Source organism: Tachypleus tridentatus, chromosome 13 (genome assembly GCF_004210375.1).
Source record: "Tachypleus tridentatus isolate NWPU-2018 chromosome 13, ASM421037v1, whole genome shotgun sequence".
In the NCBI taxonomy this organism is placed as follows: Eukaryota; Metazoa; Arthropoda; class Merostomata; order Xiphosura; family Limulidae; genus Tachypleus; species Tachypleus tridentatus.
The window spans coordinates 238,352,188-238,374,824 of NC_134837.1; the positions used below are offsets into that span (position 1 = coordinate 238,352,188).

The following is a 22,637-nucleotide window of genomic DNA, read 5'->3' on the forward strand; positions in this document are numbered from 1 at the left end:
TGTATTGTGTAAATGAAGTGTAGATAACAGAGAACAAAAAACAAAAATCACTTCAATCAATTCTTAAAATACAATAACAATACACAATATAAAAATACTGTTAACCCTGATATTAAAGTAAAGACTTGATTTTATATTATTCAACTATTGATGGAATACATATACTGCAACATATTTTATGTTTCTTGTAAAGATGAACAAAAAATATTTTGTGAAATTTTTATTTTCTACACAATAGGAACACAAGCAGTAACTAGTTGGATTAATTACAACACTGATATCTTATTTACTTTTTGTATGTGCACAATTCAGTTTGTTAACCCTACCATTCCATTTTGCAGTGTTAATATACTGTAGTTCACATCATATTCTCTTCCAAAAATAAAACTAGTAGATGAATTATTTGAAATTTCACAGAAACTTTCTTAAAGGTAGGTAGTTTCAGAAAAATACTTTAATTTTGATATATTTAATTTTTATGCATTGTCATATTTAAAATCTTGGAAAAGTAGGAAATGGTTTTTGTAAGAAATAATGAAAAATACGTTTGTTCCAAATTCAATCTTTTTACTTTTACATTTCAGCACATTGTTCTAAAAATGCTTAATGACATTAAGAACCTATTGTGCAGAAATTTTTACATTCTACAAAATATGAGAAACAAACTTTGAAATTCCTCCAACATCAAGTTGTTAAAGCATTACACCCCAGTAAATACACACTTATTTCTGTATGTTCATATGCCATTATGTAATGACTCTTTATTCAAATAAACTTCAGCATGAGAAATTCTTGACAGTACATGTCTGCTGATAATTTATCATCAATCTGCCAGTTATGTAATTTTTTGTTTTTTAGTTCAACAGAAATGAAGAAATGATAGATGTATTACATAAAATACAGAATGAGAAACCTCAAAACCTACAAACGAAAAACCTACATTACTATATTGTAGAATATTGACACCATTTAACCAGCAGAATTAGAAACTGAAAATACTTCAATTTCTAATACATATACACATTTAGATTTCAAAATTAAAGTAACTGATAGAAAGGATATCAATATCAATATTTCTGACAAAAGAAAATATTTTGATTTTCCAATTTCCATTTCAGAGTAATGTGCTATACCATCTGTTATAAAGATAACTTCAGATATTATAAAATTTATAATAAATTACAATATTTTATGAATAATGTTGAAATACTGATACAAAAATTAAGTTAATGGATTTAATAAAGAAATTTTAGATAAAATTATTAAATTATTGTGTAATAAATGCAAAAATGTATTAAGTAAATACAATCAATGATGTCAAGAAAACCCACTTGTAGAGAAAAATATATATGTAAAAACGGCTCGTTTTGGTTGAGAAAATTTTTTATGTAGAGGAACGAACAACGTTTCAACCTTCTTTGGTCATCGTCAGGTTAACAAAGAAAGAAAGAGGTACTTGACCGGAAGCTGACCACATGTTTGAAAGGGGTTATGTAACTGAGTGTCGGAATGTAGAGGGTGTGCTCAGATGTTGAATATATTTATTAATATAGGTATAAAGGTGTTCCTTTGTATTGGTTTATTTTGGGCTTGAGTTGTTGTATAAGTAAGGCTTCTTTAATTTTGGATTTGTTTATGTTTGTTTATTTAGTATTTGGGTTTTTCTATGGTTATGTTGTGTTTATTTGATTTGCAGTGTTCAAAAACATGTGAAGGTGACTTTTTGTGTTCTTTGAATCTGGTTTCCATTTTTCTACTTGTTTCTCCAATACAGATGCAGTGGCGGTTATCACATTGTATTTTATAAATAATGTTGGTGTGGTGTTTTTACATAGTATAAACCTTAGTTTTGTACTTGGTTTTGAATAAACCAGTTTGTCATATTTTGTTGCTAGTTTTTGCAAAATGTTAGTTATTTTTCTGCTGATAACGGGAATATATCGTATGCAGCCATATGTGGTTTCGTGATTTTTTAAATCGTTGGGTATATTTACTTTTGTTAGTTGATTTTGCTTTTTGTCTAGCTATGTGCGTATAATGTTTTCTATGGTTTGTGGAGGAAACTTGTCAATGGTGATGAAGTATTGTTTTATTTTCTATAATTTGTTGTTAATTTTATCTGGTGAGCATAGTTTTATGACTGTGTCTGTTTGGTTTCTTAGTATGTTGAGTTTTTGTTTTGTTTTATGTGCTGACCCCAAGGAATGTATAGTCCAGTATGGGTGATTTTTCGGTGGATTTCTGTTTTAAATTATATATCGGGTCTTGTAATTTTGAGGTTAAGAAATGATACTTGATTTCTTTCTTCCTGTTCACATGTAAAGTTAATGTTGAGATGTATAGAGTTAATGTGATTGAAAAAATTAAGTGTGTGTTCTGTAGAAGTGAATCCTGCAATGTCTGTACTAATATAGTGGTGGATATAATGTTGTGTTAATTGCTTGTGTTTCAACTTGTGTCATAAAAGTATTGGCTAGAACTGGTGATACTGGATTGCCCATGCTCAGGCCATTTGTTCGTGTAGAGTTGTGGTTGTTGAACATGAAATTTGTTTCATCGTAGTGAATCCCATGAGGGTTGCTAGGAATGTCTATTGATGGGTTAGCATCTTGGATATAGAGTTCTAAGGCTATCTTGCAGGCTTCAGTGGTTGGGACTTCTGTAAAGAGGGATATGACATCAAAACTGGCCATTAATGCTCTATGATTAAGTTGATTAAGGTTGGATTTGAAATTAAGAGAGTTTTTGATGAATGAGTTGGTTGATGTTACATATTTGGAGAATGTCCATGCTACATATTTACCAAGGTTGTAATTAAACAATTCATATGTGGACATTATTGGTCGTAGTGGACAATCTGGTTTATGAGGTTTCAGGATGCTGTATATTTGTGGTGTGCATGAGTTGGTCTTGCATAAGTAGGAATAAAGTGTTTGTGAAATTGTGTTAGCTTTTTTCAGTTGTAGTAGTATTTTGTTTAGTTGTGTTTTGTGTCTTTGTTGGATTTGTGTGTATTGGTTTAAATTTATTTGTGTCTGATAGAATGTTTTTCATTTTTTGGATGTATTCATTCATGTCAAGTCTGTAAATCTCTGACTTAATGCAAGCATGCCAGTTGATGGTCAAGGTTCATTTTTTGTTTCTGTAAGTCATGTGGTTCTTTGTATTTCACGTTCATCATAGCTTTAAATAGGTTTTTCTGTAAAGTGCTTTCTCTAACCATACTAGCTGTTTTTAAGTGTATAATTTTCTCTACAAGTAGGTTTTCTTGTCATCACAGGTCGTATTAAGTAGTGCCTCAACCATACTGAGGGCAGAAATGCTAACTTCAAGAGGTTTTATCTCACTTACCCCCAAATGGTAGTACCTTATTTTCTTAATTTTTATTTCATTTATTTATTTTTCATCTTTTTATGTTTATCTTTCTCTTATTTTAACTTGGGAGAGCAGTCACCTTCCCACAACTGCCTGCAGGCAGTGAAGGGTGATACAGATGTGGGACATTGTAGACTTAAGCACCCACATCTCGCTCTCCTAATTTCTAATCTTATGTGAGACTAGTGAATTGGAGGTTAAGACTGATAGACAATGTTCCCCACTACAATGTGGGTGCTAATTCCCCAGTCACCTCCAAAACCTAGAATACATTTTGTAATATCATGTTGCTTGTACCCTTGGGTCTTTTTAAAAATATGCAGTGTATTTTGTTTATTTTTAATTTGTTTTGCTTAAGGCTTAAAAATTTATGATTATATATATATATGTACACACACACACAATTAGCCCACGTACATAGTTGTGTCAAAGTGCACATGAAAATCTTTTCAGTTGCATTTAAGATTAAACAAGATTAGTTTATCAACATATGTCAATAATTTTGACATAAAACATATTACAGTTCAAAGTGTAATATTAATTAAACTTTAATTTCTTAATTTCAAAGAGAAATATTTAAATCAATTTTAAATATTGGACTCTGTGTTACTCGAAGTTTTCCTTTCTGCTTTTCAGTATCCTATACATACTACAGATACTGAAAACCTAGAACACAAAATTTCAACATCCAATCTAGTTACATTACTGAATTTTTGTCAAATCCACATGACATACTCTTCTACTTTTCTCAAAAATTTCCTCTACAGTGTGAATATGTTTACAACCAATAGAAAAGGCAAATTCTATACTATACAAATAATGTATAATTTGCCATAAGAGCTGCATGTTTTTGGACTTTTGGCTGAAAAGTGCTAACTCTCTTGTTTTATATATATAATGTACATATCTCTCTCTCTCTCTCTTTTTTTTTGACAAAAGTAATTAAAATGTAAATAATATAAATTTATTAAGTTAGGTACAAAAACAAAACTTATCAAGGAATGCCATGTGGACTGTCTTCACCTGATGTACCTGTCACACAGTCAGATTTAATGCCAGTCAGTAGTTTATTTACCATAACTTATCCTAATCTTTTGGTGTCTAATTCAATGACTTATAACACTAGTAATATATGATTCAAACAGCAATAAAACAAAGTTAACTGAAAGCACATGTGAACTGTTATGAACCTGTAACAGAAAAAAAAAGCATATTTTACAAAAACATCAAACAAACTTGATGTTCATTTTAAGAGGTCTTAGAGATATGCACATGAAATATAAAACCTAATATGATAAAAAAAATGTATATTTTCATTCTTAACATGAAAATTATGAACAGTAAAGGTTTCACCAAGTCATAGTGAAAACACTTTAGTGAGAAAAAAACCTGATCATTTGGGTAAAAACAGATTTATAATGCTTCCTGAAAGCTTACCAAATTTTGTGGAGATACATTTGATGAATAAAAGTAAATAGAAATAGGACTGGTGCAAAGAACATATGGCTGAACAAGCATAAAATGTATATAATGTGGTAAAAACTAATCTTGGAAAACCAAACATAAGGCTAATAAAGCACACAGTACAGGTACACTTGCACTGATATGCACAACATATGTTGTGCATGGTATACAGTACCATCCAATCAACTTAAGCTTACATCTAATGAAATGCGTGATGGTAATTGATCGGTTTGTTTCCTTGTACTCACAGCATGATGTTGCATTTATCTATTTTTATACATGATGGTCACTAAATGTTTGTAACACATTTCAAATTATAAAAAACAATATTAGAAGCATCACTTATAGAAATTTTTGAAATGATGGAGCTGCTTTATGAAGTGTATTTCTACATTTTAATAGAAGTCTAGAATATGCAGACCTACATTTTGAGTGGAAACTCTGTTTAGTAAATGCAGACTTCTGCATAAATCTTAGGTATGAACAAATCATGATGATGAAAGCCTACAAAAGTCAGTTAACAAAAATTAATATTCAATGTTAACTAATATTCAATAAGATTATTGATTTTATAATTCCCTAAATAACCAGTAAAAAGGTGCATTGATAACAGGTTGAGGCCCCAGTCTTTGAAGTCACTTACAAGTTGTGAGAGTTGTGGACTATGTTACTGTTATGAGAGCAAAGATGATTTAATTACACCATTCATTCTACAGGTAATATCTGTATGGTAAAGTATTATAACACTAATTAAAGAGGAAAGAAAATATCACAAACTATTATATAGTGAAATGTAAACAAAAAAAATTGTTCTTTTATTCAAGTGTAATGAAGACATTTAATATAAACAATTTGTTTTAGATTATCTTAACTGTAAGAATAATGTGGCTAGCTCTCAGAGAAAAAAATTAAAGTGCTGTATTTTAAAGATGCATTATATAATTTATATTTCTAACAAACTTGTAACTAGGCAATAAAAATTCATTGTTCCAGTCTTGTGTTTCTATAACTTATGAATGCACAGCTGATACACCTATCCAAGAATATAAAAATCATTCAAGAAGCAAAAAGCTATGCCATTTTATCATTTAAATATATCATCTTTGATGAAATAGCATGAACAAACTTACTTGCTCGCTGTTGCCAGTAGGTTACAGTAAGGACGTAAAAACCACATAGTCTTTTGTGAAGGTAACTAAAAAAAGACATAAAACTTTATTTAGCAGTGGAATTTTCTAACTTCTAAACTTAAAACTCATAATTGTGGGAAAAAACTCAGGGCTGGTGGACTCAAAATTCTATGATCAAAATTTTTATGTTAACGTAGAGAAATTCTGAGTCATCTAACCCAAATATGTGCTGTTTGTTTTTTTAATAAAACAAAATTTTACAATAATATCTAGATTCCACCTCCCTTACAGATAACCTATGTCAGCTTTGTTTACAGAACATACTGGGTTTGAGGAAAATAAGAGACTCACTTAAATGGTTAGCATAGCAAGCATGAAACATTAATTACATGAGAAGTCAGATTGTTTTAGAGTAAAATATTTTAGTTTCAAATATCTACTACATGGGATCTGTTTACATTAATGATGAAAAAATGTTATGTTTAGATTAGTTTGATTATTTTACAACAGTTAAATACATCTACATTAATTTGTATTTTAAGTGAAATTACAATCTGAATTTTTGCTACTGATACTTGCAATGAAGTCTGAATTTATATGCAAAAATATTTTAGCAATGCAGACTGTTTATGAAAGATATTTTCATGCACATTCTTTTTTCCATACTGAATTTTCCTTCACTAGTCAATTAAAATTTCTCAATCTTTTAAACATTTCCTGACCTGCTGGACCCTTGCTTAAAGTTATTTCAAAAGAAAATATGTATCAATGATTTTGTTTTAAGTTCTAAGAATTTACAGTGTCTGCAATGTGTCAACTGATGACTGCAAGTTTAAATTTATTTGGTTTAATTTTCAGAATGACCAACAGCAAGTACCATCAAGAAGAGCTTTTCAGTGCAACAAATAGATCAATACGATAAGAGAGCTCTGAATTCAAGATACTCTTATGTAGAGTGTAACAAAATTAACAGTATGGTACAATGGCCTCATTTTTGCTGATCCCACAGATTATCACTGGAGTTGTCAACTCCCTGGTCAATGTGATTTTATTAATCAATTCCAAAGTAACCAAAAACCAACTGTTTTAGTTTAGTTGCCAGTCTTAGCTTATTTTTAACCTTTGGTAAGGTTTGTTAAAATGCACCAGGATAATGTTTGCAAATAAGACTGTATACTTTAATATTCCACAACACCAAAACTCAGAATACAAACCTCCAAAACTGGATGAATTCTACATTACTTTGTATTGTTTGCCCATTTTTATAGTTCCCACAGAACATCTTGAATCCCTTTTTTTACACTGTGAATAGACACGAATTACATAAAAATTACTTTGAACCCTACTGCAAGATTCTGGGATCCATATGTTCTACAAATGTGAAATTATAATCTATATCACTAAACTTCTTGGTACTCTTAACAAATGTTGACTATTGTTGAAGCAAACAATGAATCATTGCTATAACTGCAATCTTGTTTAGACTTTTTTATCCTCTTCATTCACAGACTACTTTTCTCAATTTTATGCACTTAATTATACAGAGGGTTAGGTATGTTATATTAAAAATTAATTTGAATACACAAAACAGCTAATCAGGTGATAACCATACCTGATATAAAGTTGTAGTGGAAATAGCATGAATGTCAAAACCAAACTTGGATATTGTTTGCAGTATCATACATAACATGATGACACCTACAAATCTGTTACATTTGGGAAAGGTATGTAACAGCCCTTCCCATGCAAAATACACATACACTTAAATCATAGATGTATACACATTGGGGATTTAGAATTTCCACAATAGAAATATCCCCTTTATTTATGGCATTTGGAAAAAAAGGAATATGAATCAACACGGGGAATCAAGACAATCTGGAAAAGACCTGCCACAAACTTTATCCTAGCAGTGATAACTGTAGCAACTTGCAAAATGAGAATTTGCAAACACAAAGTTTAGTGACAAAGACATCCACACATCCCAGACAATAGTATGAAACATAATTAAGAATTATTGTGGGGAAAAAGTTCAAACAAGGTGGGGGTTCACCACACTGTAATAGCTAGAATTTAGCTTTGGATGAGGGTGCAACCGACAGAGTTCATGAGAACACAAAATTGAAAAACATTACAGTACACGAAAGAGCAAACTCATTTCTAAATGGTTTTAATAAATAGGAATATTCTGGAAAATATGGATCATTTCAGTCAACTTTTACAAACTCAACCCCACATACTACTGGATTTATCATACATGCTTACTCTCATGGGACCAATCTGCAGAAGTAGACAAGTTCTGGTTAAAACATTGTTCACTTTATATTTATGGTCTTCTACTAATGTTGAATTATAATTTTTACTTTAATTATTATCTATACCTTTAAAGAAAATTTTGGAACTGTGAGTCAAATGTTTAATGACATCATCTTATTCAGCTGAAACTTGTATATCTCATACAGTGTCAATCATAAAGAAATTAAAATAACACAATGGGTATATGCTCAGCAAATAAGGTTCTACCAAGCCCTTAAAGTGCTCTTTGCTTTGTCTTCTAGACTATAAAAGGAAGTTTAGAACATCAAATGTCTTTTAGTGAAGGTAATATGAGCCAAAATCATTAACTATTTCACTTCCATCATATTATATAAATATGCTTTAAACACTTTATGCAGCTAAAAGATTGTTGTTTCATGTGTTGTTACTAAAATGGTACAATCATCAAAAACTACCAGATAATATGGTGCATTAACAAGTTTATTAACTCTATCAATATGAGTAAGTATTCACATAACAATGTTTTAGTTGTATTTAAAATTTAATTCGACCACTTCATTCTCAATGTATGTCAATAAACTTGGCATCAAGACATAGATTAGTTATATTTTAAAATTATGCAAGTTTAATTCTTCAGTTTCAACAGAAAATGATGAAACATTCTAAAATTTCACATCTGTATTACATATGCTACAAATTGTGCACTTTCTACTTTCTAACAACCTGTGTGATCTCTTGGGTTTAACATGACTACACATTTATAATATACCTGTACTACAGCAAAAGAAGAATATGTCAGATGTATGACATTGACTTATCACACTTTTTACTTGTATATAAAAATAAAGTAACTAATATATAAAAAATAAAAATTGAAGGAAATAAATGAAACATTTTAATAAAAAATTTACAACATTGCAGAGCAGTGTATGCATGAAATATGTAAATCTTCCAAGTTTTTTCCTAGTTTCTTTATCAGTAAAGTTTATTCTTAAAATTTTTGTTTTACATATTACCCTAAACTATTTTATATATCAACTCAGAAGTCATACTACAATTTTATTAACAATTACACATGTAAAATATTGATAGTGATTTACAAGAAAATTCATTTTAGAACTACCTAGTTATAGCAGTATTTAACATAAACCTTTTGAAATGTAAATACTAGACAGTGTGAAAGAAAAAGAGCAAAATTTAGTATAAATGACTAAATGTAAGTAAATCAGTACAAAAGACATTTTTAGTACCTTTTTTGTGTCAGTATGTAATTTACATAAGGTATTTTTATTACATATTGTTTGTCAAAAAAATAATTTCATTGTTTGAAATTAATTTTGTAAGGACAAAAAATGGGAAAACTTAAAACTATACATAATATTTTAATAATAAAGTAAATATTTCAAATCAATTTTTTTAATAATCATAAGAATCAAATGTGTAAAATGTTTGTTTAATGGTTTCCAACATGAACTGCACATTTTACGATCTTCTTAATATCTAAAAATTTAAATTTCAAAAAAACATCACCTGATTGCAATCAAATACACATTAAAAATTGCTAAGGAGAAAGTGTTAAACACCCCCAAAAAAAAACATTTTAATTTTTTTTACCTGTCCATCAGCAACTCTTGCTAGTTCCTGTAAATAGATGTCTGCAACATGCAACTTCAGTCCAAGAGGAATTTTTTCACAAGTAGCATTTAACACGGTTTTCTCTAAGACAATCCTGAGTTTCTTCACTTGCTTCAATTTCCAACTGAGTTTACACACAAATGAAAAACTCTCTCTCAACATTTGTCGTACAAACTGAAAAATATTACAAGTCATTTCTCACATATTAAAACTATAACAAAGATGCAACATAAAACAATTCTTTTTATATGGATCTTTTATATATATATATATATACACACACACACACGTTTCAGAGAAAGTTGCTTCTTAACACAATTACATATTCTTTGCCTCATTAAAAAAATGTCAAATAGAAAACCCCAACATAATTTTATAGCCATGTCCTTGAAACCCATAAATTCCACTGCCAGTCCCAGAACAACAAATCAGGTGGATTTGAAGCTACAATTCAGGTAAGAGTTCATAAGACCCATAGTAAATCAGACTTACAGCATAAGATTTACAGTTCATTCAGATCTACTTGGAAGAGCTGAGAACCAAGCCAACTTCTAAGTATACAAGCAATGCTTAACATCTTGACCGAAGCTTGTACAGAAGTACCAGATATACATATCCTCAGGGAGATACAACTACCACCAAGCAAATATTCATTGAGCATGTAAACAAAATGTTGAAAGTTAATATGGTAGGTGGGCTTATGGGAGCTTGCAGCTCTAAAAACCAAGCTACTCGGGGGTAGCCAAGTTGCTCTATCAACCTCACTACTTGTGCAAATTGCTTTGGAATTCTTCCTTACCATTTCACATTCATGATAAACTTCCTAGGAAAATCAAAAGCAGACTTATCTTCTGATGAATAACTGTTGTGAATGAGTGAAGGAGAAAAGTAGTTAATGATGAAAATGAAATAATAAATGAAAAATGTGTACATCCCTTCATAGAACTATTAAAAACTAAAATCCAAAATGTTTGGTATTTATGGATTTTAAGTAATCTAAAAAAATTACTGAACTGGGTATTATCCCACAAAAATGGAAAAGTCCAGGTACAGAAAGAAATATTGGAACTGATATTTCTCATAGATACACACATATACACAAGGTGAAAAGCTCAATCCTCTAAGACAGTAAAGGACTAAACTAAGAATCTGATGATGGAAAACAAAGGAATAAAAATTTTCCAGTATGCATACATTCCAGTGGGTACCTTCAGTCTGTCACATTCATAAGTTATTAAAATGAACAAGCTGTAATAATTCATCCTTTGCAGCTATAAAGCAAGGGCAAAGATACAGTTTATAGTGTTTACACAAACTCTGGAAAAAACATATGAATAAGATTAATAGAAAATACAAATAAAACTCAAAAATAAAGTACCGAGAGAATAAAGGGTTATAAAGTGTATAATGCCAAATAAAAGCACAATAATTAAAAGATCTGAAAAACAGCTTTGCAAGTTATATTTTATTCAGAGATCTCAAGTTAAATGTCAAGAACAAAAGTTCTTCTATTGCAGATCTAGATTTTATATCTTAAGTGTAAAGAAAACCACAGTAGGTGCAATTTCCTGAAAACAAAACTTATAACAACCCAACCTGTTTACCACAGGATGGGAATACTAGTATAATAGCTGATACACTAAAGTATGCCAAAAAACTGATAGGTCAACTTCAAAACAGACCAAGGTGTTCAGTAATCATACAGAAAAACCAATTCATGAAATTATAACACAAATACTCTTGTACAAGAAGAGAAAAAATAATCAATGAATAATGCATAAGGTGCAATGGATACCTTACATAAATCTAAGATATATGTAATTAAAAATATTAACATAGATACAATACAACTTTCAATGCAATGTCTAACATTAGACAAACTGAAGGGACAAAGTAAAACTTGTATAGAAGTATAAATGAACAGAAAATCAATTTATAGCCTAGAATAAACAAACAAGAATTAGGATTGTTAAGTCTAAAAAAGTAACAGTTATTTGGTCAAGTGTAATGTGCAATATATGAAGCAAACGTTCAAAGCAACAAAGAGAAAGTGCAATAACTGTCAAAGTGCAAATAAAATCATAATGAATCATTTTTATACATGCTCAAAGCTTAGTTGTTATATGTAAGCATTAATGAGTTCACAGTTATTTACACAATATGTATATCTTTTCCAATATGGACTGGATTGTTTCCTATATTTTTGTAAAGCTAAACAAGGGGTAGACTAAAACAAAAGAACTCGCCAACAGCATCCATTGCCAGTTTTAAGGCTACTCTAAACAAACAGTGGGATTTGATCTACACATTTATTACAGTACACCAATGACCCCAAGAAGCAGAATGTTTTTTTCTCAGCAATGTGATACCACTAAAACCTGCAGTCTCGCACTTTGATGTCAACCACTATACCGTGCCCTGACTGCTCAAAATATCAGAAATGTTTTAAAAAAAAAGTTTATACACATTTCACCACTACTTCCTATTCTTCTTTCAGAATAATACTGTACTGACCCAATTATAAGATGTTTTTAGGATGCAAAAATGTAAACTTTATAGTTGCTCTATAATCCCAGTTGACCACAGCCCCCCTCCCGACTCTAGCCTGTTGTATTCCTGGATGCCCAAATAGCTTCCATCTCTGCATGTATGTCAGATGTTTGCTCAAGGTCATTGTTAATTCTTACAACTGATCCACATACAGGCCTATGAGTTATAATATTGATTTTGTGGACCTAAAAAAAGGCATTATGATATTCAATGTTTTTTTCTTTTCCATGATTTCTGAAAATGGAGGTCATCTTATATTCAAAATCACCCTATAATCAGATCAATACAATAATTATACTAAAAGTCTTCAGGAAATTATTTTTTTCTGGTTTTTATAAAACCAAACAGTGAAATCATAACATACAATGCAAGGAGAGAAAAGATTACTTGGCTCACTGGACTTACCTCTTATTCAACAACAACTAAAATAAGAAAATACAGTTATATACAGCCTTTCATATTTATCATTGTATGTAATAACAATTCAAACTAACTGCAAACCATAATACCAAGGTAAAAAATTCCACTAGTTTAAACCTTTTTACTAGTGAGTAAACATACTACTTAAACTAGTAAAAAGCAAATATTTAATTTTGTATTTAGGATTTATTTAAACATAAAGTACACGTTATTTCATTGACTCTCATTCTATCTCAAAACTGGGCAATTATACAATATTCTATGTTAACATTTTGATAGCATACCATCATAAACTTTTCAAGACGAAATTTATCTAAACCATTCCATTCCCTGCTTATGGTTTGGAAGAAAGTGTCAATAAATAAAAATGATAATTGGGTGCTGCAAAAACATTGAATTAAACTACAGATTTCTCTAGCCAGTTCCTCTTGATTTAAAGGTTTGTCACACATCCACATGCAATAGAAGAGACCCTTCCAGAGTTTCAGAAGATCTTCTTCTGTGAATGCTATAAAATGAAAAAAACATGCATTTAATTCTGTTTTATAGGAATTGCTGTGTAAAACACTAGCAGTGTTACCAATAATACTCAAAACATATTGCACTTTTATAATAAATTTAAACATTACAAATCTGAAAATTCTGCACCACACATACATGTATAAAAAAAATTTAAACAAAAAAAATCTTTAAGATACTAAATTTTACAACATTTTTTAAAAGCACTGTGACTGCATAACCCTTGATGACAAGAAAACCCACTTGTAGAGAAAATTATATTTAAAAAATATTATATTTAGGTCATCGTCAGGTTCACAAAGAAAGGATTACTGACCTGTAACTGATCACATGTTTGAAGGTGGTTGTGTAATTCAGTGTAGGAATGTAGAGGGTGTGATTAGATGTTGGATGTATTTATTAATCTAGGTATAAAGGTGTTCCTTTGTATTGGTTTATTTTGGCCTTGAGTTGTTGTATAAGTATAGTTTCTTTAATTTTACATCTGTTCATGTTTGTTTATTTAGTATTTGGGTGTTTTCTATGGTTATGTTGTGTTTATTTGATTTGCTGTGTTCGAAAACATGTGAAGGTGACTTTTTATGTTCTTTGAATCTGGTTTCCATTTTTCTGCTTGTTTCTCCAATATAGAAGTCATGGCAGTTATAACATTGTATTTTATAAATAATGTTGGTGTGGTGTTTGTCAATGTAGTTTTTGCATGGTATAGACCTCAGTTTTCTGCCTGGTTTTTGAATAAATTTGGAATTAACTGGAATGTCATAGTTTGTTACTAGTTTTTGCCAAATGTTGGTTAATTTTTCTACTGATGTCGGGAATATATGGTATGCAGCTGTATATGGTTTCATGATTTTTTAAATCGTTGGGTATATTTACTTTTGTTAGTTGATTTTGCTTTTCGTCTGGATGTGTGCGTATAATGTTTTCCACAATGAAGACAAACTTCATGTTCAACAACTACAACTATATACAAATGGCCGAAGCATGGGCAATCCAGTATCATCAGTTCAAGCCAATATTTTCATGACACAAGTTGAAACAAGCAATTAACAGCATTACATCCACCACTATATTGGTACAGATATGTAGACAACACAATTGTGTGATTCACATCTACAGAACATACACTTAATTTTTTCAATCATATTAACACTATAAAATTAACTCTATACATCCCAACATTAACTTCACATGTGAAGGGGAAGAAAGCAATTAAATATCATTTCTTAACAGATACACAATTTAAATCAGGAATCCACTGAAAAATCACCCACACTGGGCTATACATTCTTTGGGACTCAGCATATGAAACAAAAGAACTCAACGTACTAAGAAACCAAATAAACAGAGCCATAAAACTATGCTCACCAGATAAAATTAACGATGAATTAAACAAAATAAAACAATACTTCATTATCATTGACAAGTTTCCTTCACAAACCATAAAAAATGTTATATGCACACACCAAGACAGAAAGCAAAATCAACAAACAAAAGTAAATATTACCAATGATTCAAAATCACAAAACCATATATGGCTGCATACCACATATTCCCAATATCAGCAGAAAAATAACCAACATTTGCCAAAAACTAGCAAAAAATATGACATTCCATTAATAACAAATGTAATCAAAAACCAGACAAAACTAAGGTCTATACTATGTAAAAACTACACTGACAAACACCACATCAACATTATTTATAAAATACAATGTGATAACTGCCATGACTTCTATATTGGAGAAACAAGTAGAAAAATGGAAACCAGATTCAAAGAACACAAAAAGTCACCTTCACATGTTTTCGAACACAGCAAATCAAATAAACACAACATAACCATAGAAAACACCCAAATACTAAATAAACAAACATGAACAGATGTAAAATTAAAGAAACTATACTTATAAATATAAGTGATTATAAATATAATCAAACATCTAAGCACACTCTCTACATTCCTACACTCAATTACACAACTGCCTTCAAACATGTGGTCAGCTATTGGTCAGTAACCTTTTCTTTCTTTGTGAACCTGACAATGACCAAAGAAGGTTGTAACGTTGTTTGCTCCTCTATTAGTGCCTTCTCTAACCATACCAGCTGTTTTTAAATATATAACTGCATAACCCTTCTTTGTTAGCAGCTGGTAAATGGTAACGATGGATTAAAATTTATCAGTGTCATCAGTACTAAACCATTTGTCAATAGGCCTGGATAAATATTTTGATGCATACATAGACAAATACAGAATAGTTCTTTGCATGGGTTTTTGTGCTCTTTTTCATTCCAATGAGTAGTGTTTCACCATAAATGGGAACTATGCAAGAAAACACTCAATGTGTCATTTATCTTGTAGAGATCACGTTAGTGACTTTGGTGCAACATAATTACAGATGCTAGTACAATAAAGAAGTATGGAGGTATTTTAAGGACATTGTGTATCTCAAATAAATGACAAATATGACAAGAATCTGTGATTTTGGTGCAACATAATTACAGATGCCAGACCAAATTTCAAGGACTGAACAGACCACAAGTTGGATGTTATGTCTTCTCACATTCAAATTAGTCCTCAAAAATTGTACTGAAAAACAAAAAATACCACCAAACGAACCTACTTTTCAATAGTGTTCAGCTATAAAAATGTGAGGTTTAGGGGTTGGTCAGACTGTGTCCCTGTTACACAAAATAATAAGTGTTCATGTTCAAATAGGCACCACATTTTGATACTTTAGAGCAAGTAAACTTCACTGAGCCTTCCTCAACCATCTGTTACATCAAAGTTCAATAAAAAAAACCATGGATAAAACCATCTTATAAAGTTGAAGAACTAAAACTTGTATGACATAAGTGCAGTCATTACCATATTTCGTAAAGGAATTTTGATTGAGGTATGAGGTTTTCCCTAACACCAACAACAGTTAATTAAACTACATGATGTGAAGTCCCTATGCCTACAATTCTCATCATGAGATCCTTTCTTTTTAATTTGATCTATACTAGTTTTAAAGTTCTGGAAATAAGAAAATACTGTCACAATGTGTATATGTTGCTATTCTTCCCTGCTACTGCTAATAGTATAAATTGGCTCATAATAACTAATGTAATAATTTTGTAACAAATCACATGAAGACTGAAATATTGGAGTTTGTCAGACGAGTTATACTAAACTGGTATCAGTGTGAATAGCTTTTCCATATCAGTAACTGCCACCAGATGGTCGAAATAGTAAGTCAGTGGCTTTACTGCTACTTTTCTGTCAGTGATAATAGCCATAGCGTATTAAAGTTTTCACATAATATGTCTGAATGCAATACTATGAAAAATTGTCACAACTACAGCAGAGCTAATAATTCATGACTGGAAGTGTTACCTCATTTTAGTAGGCAGGAAACATTTTCTATTACTATTAGCAATAACTAATCAGAGATATAAACTACAATAAACATTAAAGTATTTTATGCTGTTATTATTAATATAATCAGCAAAGACATGCAATAAAATCTCATAAAACAAGCAATATTTCTGAATAGCAAATTAAAATTTCAACCGTACAAGAACTCTGAATAGTAATTTTACATTAAGTTATTATTATTATTAACCCACCAGACAGTTTTTTATTTTACGTAAGAGCGATTTAAGCCTATCCTCGTACCTTTACTTGAAACGTTTGCTGATCTAGCAACTATCCATTTTTTAAGTTTCTTTAATGCTCTTCCTCTTATTTTCTTTTCGTTAGACGCAAGATTTTGAGCAAAGTGAACTTCTGAACTTACATACATCTCTGAGTTAATAGTTTCTTAAATTTAATTACCACATAACAATTAGGTTTAAACAACTTTCGTATCCTTAACTCATGCCTTTAATCAATGATGGAGACTGTAAAATACAGCACATGCGTGTTATTGTCATTAGCCCCACAGCGGAAAATATTAAAGATTTATATCGCTAAAAACCGAATTTCGAGACCATTTTCGTCATCACGAAATAATCCATTCAGTAAAACCTCACTAACTTTCCAATTTGTTGAATATTGTACATCATTTCTTATTTATTTAAGTTTTCATAAGGTAACTACATGTAATTCTACGAACTGTCCGCATTTTAAAAAAAATTGAATGATAGTAATTATTTCTCTCATTAAAAGTTTGCGGTATTTGGTGGATTTCAAATCTATTACTAATTCAATAAATACATTTTTAAACAAAATATATTGTCAGTCTCGTATATATAAATGAAAAGTATTTAGCAAAGGAAATATTAATTAAAATACTCTTACCACTTGATATTTTCATTTAATCAAAATTACACTCTCATTCGAATTTATTTTTTAAAGCACAACTGCACAATAGGATATATGCGTTCTGTCCACTGCAGGTAATCGAACCCCGGATTTTAGCTCTGTAAATCCATAAATTTCCTGTTGTCCTTTTGTAAGCCCAACTGTTTTATGTATCTTGGGTCCCATAGTCAGAAGAACTCCTCGCTGCTAATAACAAGAAAAATGTTGAGAGCCTGCACAAGTACGTTCCTCGTGTTCAAATAACTTTAAGTAATAATGCTATTGCTATGATGATGTATTGCTCAAGTGAACAAAGTGTGAATTTTGAATTTGACAGTCATACGAATACCTATTACACAGTAACCTGTATCAAAGTATGCTAATGACAAGGTTTGGTTTGGTTTGGTTTTTGAATTTCGCGCAAAGCTAAACGAAGGCTATCCGCGTTATCCGTCCCTAATTTAGCAGTACAAGACTAGAGGGAAGGCAGCTAGTCATCACCACCCATCCCCAACTCTTGGGCTACTCTTTTACATGAGCTGTAACAAGATCAACTAATGATAATCATTTGACCTCGTTACGGCTTATGAAAAATACTGAAATAAAACAAATTATGTTTTCATCTTTCAGTAACTCAGTGAAGAATATATATATTTTCTTTCAGTGTTTTTGCCAGGTTGTTTATATAAATTCCTGGACTCTGGATTAACTGATACAGTATTGGTGTTTTAGTTTTATTAAACTGGCGCTGGTTGTATATAATATCTGAAGCATAATAAGTTATGCAGCTGAGAATATATTGTAGTGGAGTTGGTTTGTTGAAGTGACGTTATAAACATAATGGCAATTTACCAGCCATGCAGTATTCATATTCATGAATGTGATGTGTAGGAAAATTTGTCCGTGTACAGTGATAAGCTATAATGTTTGTACTGTAAAGTACACTTCAGCATGGTGACATCTGATCAGAAAGATATTCTGGGTTATAAGTTTGTGGATTCTTGCAACTCGACTTTGGCATTGGGTACTTTTAAATATTTAAGCTGACAGAATTAAAATCACCTATGACAGTAACATAAGTGATCAATCAGCTCTACCAGAATTGCAGCTCCCCTTCTTTATTAGCATCATGCTGAGAGGTTACAGGATATGACATCTCCCTGCAGACAGTGTCTGGCAATTTGGTGCAGCATCATTGATTGCCAATAGGTTATTAGAGTTTTCTTGAATCTGCAAACTTAGCCGTGACACTGCTGTAGAGATTTAGATTCATAGAAAGAATAGAAAAAGGAGAGATGGTTTATAAAACTGAGGGCAGTTAGGTCAATGAGGCCTAAGTGGCCTTTCTCCAAGTCTGCACAGGAGCCTACATATCCATAATTAACAATATCAGTGTAAGCAATTACCTGTAATAGCTGTTAGATCTCTAATTTAAATTAGTAATCTCTGTATCAGGTTTGCACACTGATTTTAGAGGGTACAATAAACTGTATGTTTCTTCAGGTGGTGTAGTTAGTACAGCTTTAATAGGATCAACCGTAGCTTATGAAAGTGCGCAGATATTGTGTAAAGTTTTTGATTGCCTTATGAACAGCTAGAACTCTATCTGATTTTGCAGTTGTTGTGCAGAGTAATACCATGTATTTGCTACCTCTTAGATAATATGCTTTTTTCACTTTTCTTTGGATGCAGTTTGAACACAGAAAGCATTTCAAGTAACTAATTCAACTACTCTTTATTGTGACTGTGAATGGGTTCAGTATCACTTTTGTTAGTCATTAAACATCCTTTCTTGTAGGCAAAATGAATATTCTTCATTTGAGTTTCAAGATAAATAACTTTTTTCTTTCAGAAAATTGGATATCTCACGGTTTCCCTGATTAAATGAACATGGTTGGATGTCATGTAAGGTGTTGGCCATAAGCAGCCTAACTTTGTTTAGTTTCTTTTATATTTAAAGGCCAGTCTAACCCCTACAAAGTAGAATATGTGTGAAAATGAAGTATGTGAATGTAGCAACATGATCTGACATGTTACTATTACCACACATGGATAAATATTTTAGGTGCACTGTTAGAATTCTACTTATTTAGTTCACTAGAACTTATTTATTTCTACCAGCAACTCAAAATAGATAACAAAAATACTCTAAAAGGTTTGCATCATGTTATTCTCTGTTATATGCCACTAGCTTTTAAGTATTTTGCAATGGGAATGATGGCAATAAATGTTAAAATATTCAGATGTCTGGTTATATGATTTGGGGCATGGGTGAAAGTCAAAGTTTTCTATTTCAAACTTTGAGGCAGATCTGAAATTTAAACCAAAAATATTTTTTCTTATAAAAATGCATGTGGGACTTCTGAAGAATGTAATGTGTAGATCCTATTAAAATAAAACTATTCTTAGACTAGCTCAAACTCACAAACAAAAAGAAGCTTGAAGCATTTTTGACTTTGCATTATATTAATTATTGACACTTTATGATAAACTTGTCTACTACAACAATACTACTTTTTGCATTACCAGAGGTTGCATCCTATTTTAGAAATAAGGAAGATTATGCAGAATTATTCTAGTAATTTAAATGAGTTTTGGTCAATGCACTAGTGTTGTTAGATTAAGCAGTAAATGTTCCTTTAAACCTGGATATAGATGCTGATGATTATGAAATTGGAGAAGCACAATTACAAGTGTAGAATGCTGTAAAAAATATACTTTTATATGTTAAGTGGAGATGTTTTCACTTGCTGCATCACCAATGTAACAAAAAGAAAACATCTCCCAGCAAAAGAAAACCTCTGACAACAATTTGTAGGTTTAATTTCCACAGCCTTGGAATGAAGATTAATGCTACACTAAGTAAGCAGGACATAATTTACTCTCCTATTGTATATATTTCATATCTTTGAAAGTTTTGACATCTCGTATCAAAAATAAGAAAAATTCAAAACTTTCATAGATATGGTTGATATCATATGTTAATTTCAACCTGTGGTATTTTTTCTTGCAGTTGACTAATAAAGGAGCTTATATGCTGTTTCATAGATTAGTTACATTGTGTTCCTTTAGAACTTGCATACTGGGGATGCCTAGCAATTGTAACTTGCATGTATTCGCATTCTGATGCCTTCTTCGTGGAAAGTCAGCTATAGAAACAATGTGTTTTGAGAATATAGATTTGGCATTTTTATATAAGATTTATTCCAGCTTTTGAAGACAAGTCATCTTTAATTTGAGAGAGCCAAAATATGCCCATAAAGTCATGTTACTTGATATTCTTTCTACTAGTCTACTCTTAATTAAATACAGTTATTCTGTATTAATTTCCTTACTTAAATACAGTTTAACCCTTTTCATTTATTTACATTTGTTAGTCCTATTATCACCCAATGATCAGTTACCACATACTTTAACTGTTATAGTTTTTATCTAAATGTCATTACCACATATTGTCACTTTCATTTTAAGTACACAAACCACTATACCTATCATCCTAGATATTATATTGACGAATTTTTTTTTTTTTAGAAATCAAGCTATAACTTGAAAGGTAACCCTTACATTACCTCAATCAAATACATTTTGGTGCTGTTTCTAGGATATAGCTATTTTACAAGTAGTAACTGATTTATACTTTCATTTTATTCAAGTGGTTTTTCTCTTTTGTACTTTTGAGAAAAAGATATGAATTTGTTCTGCTAGCTGCAGTGGTTATGTTTATGTGTCTTGAGCTACGGAATGATAGAATAAATTTCTGTTATAGTTGTGGATAATTTAGTCATTTCTGATTCAGGTGTCCATTTCATATGCAAATGCCTTTGAAATAAGCCAAACAATCTACAACAGTTTTAAGGTAGAAGACAGACAACTTAAATTAGTTAGACCTAGGTCTTGGAGAAAAGAGACTGTATTCTTTCCAACGTGATGGTTTATGTGACATTTACAGGGTCAAGTGTAATCAAGTATTTATCTGTACATTTACATAAATCAAAGGTGAAAATTTTAGTTGGTAAGGTGCTACTTCTCTATTTGACCTCAGATTAAGCCACTCACTGTTACACATAATATCAACCCATTTAGTAATTGCCAATTTTTTCTTCTCATTTTTTGAACAAAGGATAACATACCTTACAGTGTGAGTTGAAAAGTTCAACTGTCGGTACATTCACTAAACATGTGAGACCTATAACAGCAAATCTTGGTTAAAATATTAATACTTCATATTTTTTGCTAGTATAGCCTGTGTACCAGGTGAATTGTAACTCTGTGGGGGAACCATAAAGTTTTTATCTTTGTTCTGGTTTGTTACTATTAAGGAAAAGTAGTAGAAATACAAGTTGTAATGATAACAGCAACAGAGCATTAAGTGGTTATAACTGATCCCATTAGTTCAGCTTTCATCATATTGTATTGACCAACAAATGCATGGTTGCCAGAATAGTTGATATCACTGATTATACAAAATAATTTCAATCAGCAGAGTAAACTCAGGTGGTTACCAATGGATTTATCTAATGTATTTGTTGAAACAGATGGGGTGACTTAGAAGAACAAATATTATCCTACAGCATACAGATAGTGGAAATGCACATTGTATAGTACTACTACTGTTTAGGCCTATTTGGTCCACCAGAAAATAACCAACAGCAAGATAAAATGGATCCTGAGGATATAACCATTGAACTTCAGCAAGTATGTTTCATAATGACCATTGGTAATGATTTGAAAGTGATTATACAAATGTCACATGATGCAGGTATGGCAGACACCAGCATCTCACATTACAGCAAACAGGGATGGTTTAACTCACTATACTTCTACAGAGATGTGTTTGTGAGAACTTAACTTTTGTGTGGTTTAAAGAAAGAACTAATCATGTCATATTCTTCTTTCAAAGAATAGACCTAGATATTGCCATCAAACCAGTTCCAAAAACTGACCTTGGTATTTGTTACATTTTGGAGTTAATTATATTACTA

At 30.9% G+C, this 22,637-nt stretch overlaps 1 protein-coding gene across 1 annotated transcript in view; it reads right to left on the bottom strand.

Moving 5' to 3' along the window:
• Positions 1-17,275, bottom strand: part of Nnp-1 (Ribosomal RNA processing protein 1 homolog Nnp-1) — a 28,557-nt gene extending 11,282 nt beyond the window's left edge. Inside the window, exons 1-4 of the mRNA XM_076481695.1 lie at positions 17,029-17,275; positions 13,136-13,359; positions 9,861-10,055; positions 5,970-6,034 (exon numbers count right to left, since the gene is read on the bottom strand). Of these exons, the coding sequence (XP_076337810.1) occupies positions 5,970-6,034; positions 9,861-10,055; positions 13,136-13,359; positions 17,029-17,155 (611 nt within the window). The 5' untranslated portion in view covers positions 17,156-17,275. The remainder of the gene's footprint in view (positions 1-5,969; positions 6,035-9,860; positions 10,056-13,135; positions 13,360-17,028) is intronic.
• Between the last annotated feature and the right edge of the window lie 5,362 nt (positions 17,276-22,637).